The sequence below is a fragment of the Austrofundulus limnaeus genome, unplaced genomic scaffold, assembly GCF_001266775.1.
Source record: "Austrofundulus limnaeus strain Quisiro unplaced genomic scaffold, Austrofundulus_limnaeus-1.0 Scaffold430, whole genome shotgun sequence".
Lineage (NCBI taxonomy): Eukaryota > Metazoa > Chordata > Actinopteri > Cyprinodontiformes > Rivulidae > Austrofundulus > Austrofundulus limnaeus.
In genome coordinates this window covers 146,898-154,269 of record NW_013952832.1, presented here as the reverse complement: position 1 = coordinate 154,269, position 7,372 = coordinate 146,898, and the positions used below count along the sequence as shown (strand labels likewise).

Below are 7,372 nucleotides of genomic sequence, written 5' to 3'. Positions count from 1 at the left end.
ACACACACACACACACACACACACACACACACACACACACACACACACACACACACACACACACAGCTTGTCGTAAAAACAGGAAAAGATGGGCGATTTGTTTCTTTAAAAAGTTGCTCAAAAATCAGTAAATGAACTTTAAAGTGAAACCGAAGTTTTTTTCTTCTCAAAGACTCAAAGACACTGAGGACACTGTCTCTGTTCTCTGCTCGCTGTTTTACTCTGTAAAACTATCAACTTTGAGGAAATAAAACAACTATAGTAACATCATCATCTAATTTTCTGTCCTGGAATCCTGGACCGTTTGTGTAGACTCTTGTAAATAAAACCTAAAGATAAAATAAAGGGAGTCCTAATTAAGAAAGAACCTGGTCAGCACAGGAAGCAGTGAGCCGGACGAATGAACAAAGGGACAAAATGCACAAACAAGATAAGGACAAGAAATATTAATCAAACCCCACATAGATCTCAAATGAAAGTCGGTCCAACAGAAGCCACAGATAATCCAGGTGAGTACTTTATGTTTCTGTCTCAGATGAAAATGTTTATTTTACAACAAATTTCACCTGAACTTTGGAGCTTTTAGAAAAGAACGACCAGCAGCCTTTTTAACATGTGATTCACCAGAGTTTAAACTTTCCTATTCATACTGATCTGATTTTATTACATTATTTAAAGCAGACTCCTGTGTAAAAAACCCTGAAGATGCTGTGTTCAGCATGAAATATGTAAGCTACATGTTAGCATATGGAGATCAGTCCAATCAGAGCTGACTTCAGTGTGTGGGTGAAACAGATTTTTCTTCTTGTTTTGAGCTTCAGGTCCTGTGCTGCCAATCAGGTATAAGATTTATTGCCAAGAAGCATTGTTACCACAAAGAAATAATCTACCAAACACACACTTCCTTACTTTTTGTGCTAAGTATATTTCAACACAAGAATGTCCCTTCTAGAAGGGAACACCTAAAAGTCGAAACAAAGGCTGAGTCCACACTGAGGCTGGCTCCTCTGAAGGCCGAATCTGTCGGCCGCTTACATCACAGCGCCGCACCGGAGGTTGTCCCACTTCAACAACTCCTCTGATACGTTCAACAAATATAACCTCCTTTTTCACCAATTTGAGGGTGCTCATCCCACAAAAACATGTTCCTTACAAATGTGGCACCATTTAAATAGGAAAGTAACAAGCTTTCCAACACTATAAGATTTTATTGTTACAACAAAAAACAATATACTAAACACAAATGTACTTACTTGTGCTAAGTTACTTTTGTGCTAAGTTTATATATGTTTAATCAAGTTACAGGCCCAAATTTGGGATAAAAAGCTGACTGTAGCTGTGTTTCCACTGACCATGAAAATGCACAAATTAGAATTTTGAAAACAAATTTGCTCAAATGAAACACGTCAATTTAAAAAAAATTTAAATTTTTCGACAAAATATTTTTGCGCTAGGATGAGGTGGTTTTTCGGCCGTATCGAAATTGGTGTTTTTCACAAAACTGCAATAGAAACACTTTTTTCACATCACAGGAGTCACGTGATCAACAACCGGCTGTTTCTACTGGTAAAAAAGACGGTGATGAAGAAGATAACAGGAAGTAGTAGTAATATCACAGACGTAGTAAAAGAAAATAGTAAACTCACCGACTACAATTTCCCAAAAACACAGCATACATAGCCGCTCCCAAGTAGGGACTTGTCGCTGGAAATCCTCGATAAAAGACGCCGACGTTTCCTCTGATGATGAGCGCTAGTGTCATGGTAGCAACATGCTATGTGTTTACATCCATTGTCGTCATGTTTGTAATGACTTATCGTGAGAACAAAACACTGCAGTTGCGAAACTGTGTTTTTTCAACATTAACAGAATATCGACAAAGTTTTGCATACATTTGCAAAGGAAACACAGCTTGTGTGTTTGTGGACCCATTTTTGCTTCATCGTGAGAAACATTTTCCAGAAAAAGGCAGCCTCATGGGGACCAAATGTGCATTGTGGGGACCAATGACCAGTTCCCACGGGTACAGATGTTAATTTTGGGTTGGGGGTTGAGTTTAGGACCAAGATGTGAATTGAGTTTGTTAGTTTTAGGGTCACGTAGGTACCTGTGAGGTTAATTTTAGGGTAAATGGTCAGGGTTAGGATATAAAACTTGGTCCTCTGACTCTGAAGGCCGAACTCGTCGGCCGCTAACATCACAGCGCCGCACCGGAGGATATCCATCTTCAACGTGAAATAATCATGCACCTACCACATTTTGCTGGACGATAAATTGTCTCAGAAATCATCGTCCGTCCGTCCATCCATCCATCCATCCATCCATCCATCCATCCATCCATCCATCCATCCATCCATCCATCCATCCATCCATCATCTTCTCCTTCCCCAGCCACCTCTTCCAGCTCTTCTGGGAGGTCTCCAAGGCATTCAGGCCAGCTTCCTCACGGTCTCCTCCCAGTTGGACATGCCTGAAGCACCTTCCTAGAGAGGCATCCAGGAGGCGTCCTTACCAGGAGCCTCAACTGGCTCCATAGGGTTGGGCGATATTGGCAAAAAAATGAATCACGATTAATTGTGGTATTCATTCGATAACGATTAATATGATGATTAATCCCCTGGAGTCCCTGGATGCCTGCGTGTCCTATAGTCACATGACCGAAAGGTTTGCTCTCTGTAAAAATCTGTTACAAACTGTGTCAGAAGTACAGACTTCAGGCTATATATCAATTTTTAATTGTGTTGACTTGATCAGTCAAGTAAAACCAGAGTTATGATAAATAAATTACAGAACTTTTTAAAGAAACGTTCGTCATATTTGGAGAGGAGTCTTGAGCGGACTGACCAGACAAATCTCCACAGTCTGCCTGGCAGCATTAATCAAATTTATCATTAAGTGCCAAAAAATGATTGATTAAAGTTTTTCTGACGGTTAATTGCACAGGATACGATTTTTCCCAACCCTATTGTCTCCTCTGGATGTGGAGGAGCAGCAGCTCTACTCAGAGTCTCTCCTTGAGAACTGAACTCAGCGTCAGACACCCTGCAGAAGAAACTCATTTCAGTCACTTGTGTCCACGATCATGTTCTTTCAGGAACGACCCAAAGTTCAGGACCGCAGATGAGAGTGTAGACTGATCGCTAAATAGAAACCACTGCAATAAACGATAATATTCTTTGTAGATCATTTGAAACTAATACGACCCCCTTACCCCAAAGGAAGTTTATTAAATTTATGTATGTAAACAAAGTGATCAGTTTTGATGGTTTCTTTCCATCACATTATTAAAGTCTAACAGCTGAGACACACACACCTTTGACAAACTCTGTGTGTTGTGTGTATATTGTGTATGCGTGTGTGTGTTTCTATTATCTCGACCCCACTGACTCCATCTCCACAGAGAACCTCGACCCTGTTCATAAAAAATGTCAGTGCCCACGTCTGAGTTTAGCTTCCTTCCCAGTTCCCACACTCCCAGTCTGTCTGTCTCTGGGGAAGGAACACAAGATGGCTGCTGGAAACACACAAACAGACACACCCAGACACACACACACACGCGCGTGCGTGCGTGCGTGCGTGTGTGTGTGTGTGTGTGTGTGTGTGTCTGTTTGTGTGTTTACACACTGGGTTTGTTCACTGTTTTAAGAACTTTTCTGCTACAATCGTCCACCAAGCCAGGACCAGGAGTTCTTTTAGGGACCAAAACCTGGGTCACAGTGGAACCTCTTGGGGGACTATGGGTTTAACTTTAGGACTAATGTTTGATCTAAGTACAGTTTAAGGTCATGCTGACAGTGTAGTATTATAGTACTATAGTTTTCTGTGTATTCTGGTTATAGTTTTGGTAGTTTAATGTGTTTGAGATCAGGTTTGTTCCCTGTTAGTTAATGTGTTGTTGGGGATTCTTGTGTCGGTTCTGATCAGTTTTTTGTGTTCTCCTCAGAGCCACCAGCCACTCTTCCTCAGATGGTACATTTCCTCAGCTTTGCACCAGTGATGGTCCATACTACCAATTTTCTTTCCGATACTGATACCGAGTAAAATTTGCCTGGTATCTGGTATTCTTTGCAAGAAGGTCATTGGCCAGAGCTAATCCTGTTTGGGGGGACGTAACATAAAAAGGTTTTGGATACCCCTCATCTAAAATGTAATTACAGTCAGACGAAGCAGATTTTATGTTAAAATGACCTGCCATACATCTACAGACTGAGTGACAGAGCACAAGCCACTGTGCTCATTACCCAAGCGGAAGAAAAAGTAGTTCCCTCCAATCACGTATGATTTAAACAAGATTTGAACAGCTTAGTTATTTACCACTATTTTCCTGTTAATGATATACAATATGTAAAATAACTGAAATATAAAAGTATCGATATTTTGATTTTAGTATCAATTCTAGAACATAAAGTTCTGGTGTCGGTAGTATCGATATTTCAGTATCGATCTGCACATCACTACTTTGCACCTGCTCCTTGGCCACGCCCACTCACATCCTATGTCCTTATGCCTGGTTCACATGGACAGATTTTTAAACTGTCTAATTATTTTCAAAGACAAAGAGTTCACATGAGGAAAAAACTCAGATAAAACAGGTTTGGTTCTACAGCCACACCAACAGATTTCACTCACCAACATTTAGGTGTCAGACAGGAAGTCTCACCAGACTTCAACAGATCAGACGTGAGTTCAGAGTAAATAAAGATGGCCGACGAGGAAGAAGAGATGTTGATAGTTTGTGGTGCATTTTTAAAGAGGAAAAATTAAAAGTGTAAGGGTAGTAGTGCAGTTGAAGGCACGAGGAGTTCAATAATAAAATTATTAAGAAAAAGCCGACGTGGTTGCAAAATCTAAAACATACAGAAGTTCAGGGAAGAATGAACGGACGAAGAAGTAGTGGAGGACCGCTTAAATACAGCAGAGTGGAAACTGGAAAACATCAATCTGAGCATCTTTAAGGTTGTCAGGAGGTCAAAATCAGGTCGAAGTGGGCACAGTTATATCTGACAGTGTGAACCAGGCATCAGAGCCTCTCGGCTGTCGCTGCAGAGCGTTCTGCATTGTGCCACGTCCGGTTTCCTCAGAGCTGCTGTTATTCTTTGTGCCTCCTGGAGATTATTCCCCTCAGTTCCTGTAAGGCTGCTCTGCTGCCACGACAGGCTAAAAATAAACTTTAGCTTCTTTTGCTTGAACTCCTGGAGTCGGTCTGCATTCCTGGGTCAGAAACCCTCCTGCCACACTGGTTGGAGCGAGAGTCAGGGTGAGGCTGTACAAATGAAGTCTGGAAAAGCTCCAACAAACCAAACAGTAGCAACATTTGTAATTTACAACTAGCTAGAAGCTAAAATCATGAAAACAGTAGCTAAAAATAGTACATGCAAGTCTCCTTTAAGTATACTAATTTTAAACTACAAATTAAAACAGTATACTTCCAGTTTACTTTTTAGGTACTTATCTCAGATATATTTATCAAGTTTATCTTACACCATACTTGACTTATACTAAAAATATACTAAAAATCGAAGTATACTTAGTTTATACTTAAATTCAAACTTTTGGCCAAGATAAACTTAAATAGTAGTACACTGAAAGTACATTTTCACACAGACTGATTTATTTGAAGTGAACAGCTAGTAAACTAATAGTATACCTAGAAGATTACTTTCAATATACTTCTGAGTAAACTTTCATAAACATAATGTGGGCCAGTTTAGTCCTGAGAAGTATATGTGTTAATAAACTGCTATTATACTTACATCAGTGTATTTGGTAAACAAAAGTACTCTTAAGGAAATCCACATTTTCATAATTTACTATACTTAGTGACATGTACTTAAAGTAGTGCAAGAATGAAGTAGAATGTAACAAAATCAAAGTTTTGAGAGAATGGATGAGATTTTGATCTATTTTAATGGTTAATTTTATAAAGTAACACATTTTAAAGTCATAGCACACTATTCCCAATGGAGCCAATGGTTAAATATTTAAAATTACACAAAGTATGTGGCTGAAACAGGAAGAAGGATCTGGTTCAGCTCAGGGAACAGAGCTGGACTTCCTGATGAGACAGAAGGATCCTGGACTAAATGGTGTCCATCCTGAACACCCACCACCCTCAGCAGAGTGAGGAGCTCTGTCCTCCTGCTCATCGGACCACAGAGCACCTCTCTGGCAGGAGGAGACACTCGGTGACAGACACCTGTACATCCTGACAGTTGGACCTTTCTGGTCACTTCATGTCTGTAGCTCTTTAAGGGGGTTTAAAAGTAGATGTTTGAGGAGGCCTTATAAGGAGTTCTGTGTTGTTCCTGCGTCGGCTCCTGTGTCATGTTGGGTTCACTGTCTGTAGCTGCATGTTTGGAGTTCCCTCGGGTTTATTAAAGTGTCTGTCTGTAAACAGGAAAATAATAATGTGAATGCTGAGTCAGCAGTACATGTATGTAGAAATGTGTGTGCAGATGTGGGATAAAAGTGTTTCCTGGATTTATTTTCTCATTAGAACTTTTTTAAAATCAAAATAAACTATAATCAGGAGGTCTTTAAAGGACCCTGTGTGACCCCTCTGACCCAGCTTCACTGTTAACCTGCTTTGTTCTCTGTTTCTCAGGAGGATCTTGTACCTGCAGGTCAAAAGGTCAGAGGTCAGCAGGTGAAATAAAAGGTCTGGGCTGATTTCTACTTGGTCATGGCAGACTGGAGCCTTCTGGGAAACTTTCTGGAGGAAGTTCAGGAGCACTCTACCTCTGTTGGCAAAGTATGACACAAACACACAACCTCTACAAGAAAACCACACATACACACTAAAAACTATGCACCTCTAGGTCATGTCTGACCTGTAGGCTGTAGGTCATGTCTGACCTGTAGGCTGTAGGTCATGTCTGACCTGTAGGCTGTAGGTCATGTCCGACCTGTAGGCTGTAGGTTATGTCTGACCTGTAGGCTGTAGGTCATGTCTGACCTGTAGGCTGCAGGTCATGTCTGACCTGTAGGCTGTAGGTCATGTCTGACCTGTAGTTTGTCTGACCTGTAGTTTTTGCCTGATCTTTAGTTTATGTCTGATCTGTAGTCTGTAGGTCATGTCTGACATGTCTGACCTGTAGTCTGTAGGTCATGTCTGACATGTCTGACCTGTAGTCTGTAGGTCATGTCTGACATGTCTGACCTGTAGTCTGTAGGTCATGTCTGACCTGTAGGCTGTAGGTCATGTCTGTGACCTGTAGGCTGTAGGTCATGTCTGACCTGTAGGCTGTAGGTTATGTCTGACCTGTAGGCTGTAGGTTATGTCTGACCTGTAGGCTGTGTAGGTCATGTCTGACCTGTAGGCTGTAGGTTATGTCTGACCTGTAGGCTGTAGGTTATGTCTGACCTGTAGGCT

At 41.0% G+C, this 7,372-nt stretch overlaps 1 protein-coding gene across 1 annotated transcript in view; it reads left to right on the top strand.

The window, feature by feature from the left end:
* LOC106529254 (gap junction alpha-5 protein) overlaps positions 1–7,372 on the top strand; it is a gene marked incomplete in the record, with an annotated part of 30,416 nt that overhangs the window by 1,836 nt on the left and 21,208 nt on the right. Inside the window, 1 exon segment of the mRNA XM_014024609.1 lies at positions 6,605–6,751. Within this exon segment, the coding sequence (XP_013880063.1) occupies positions 6,683–6,751 (69 nt within the window).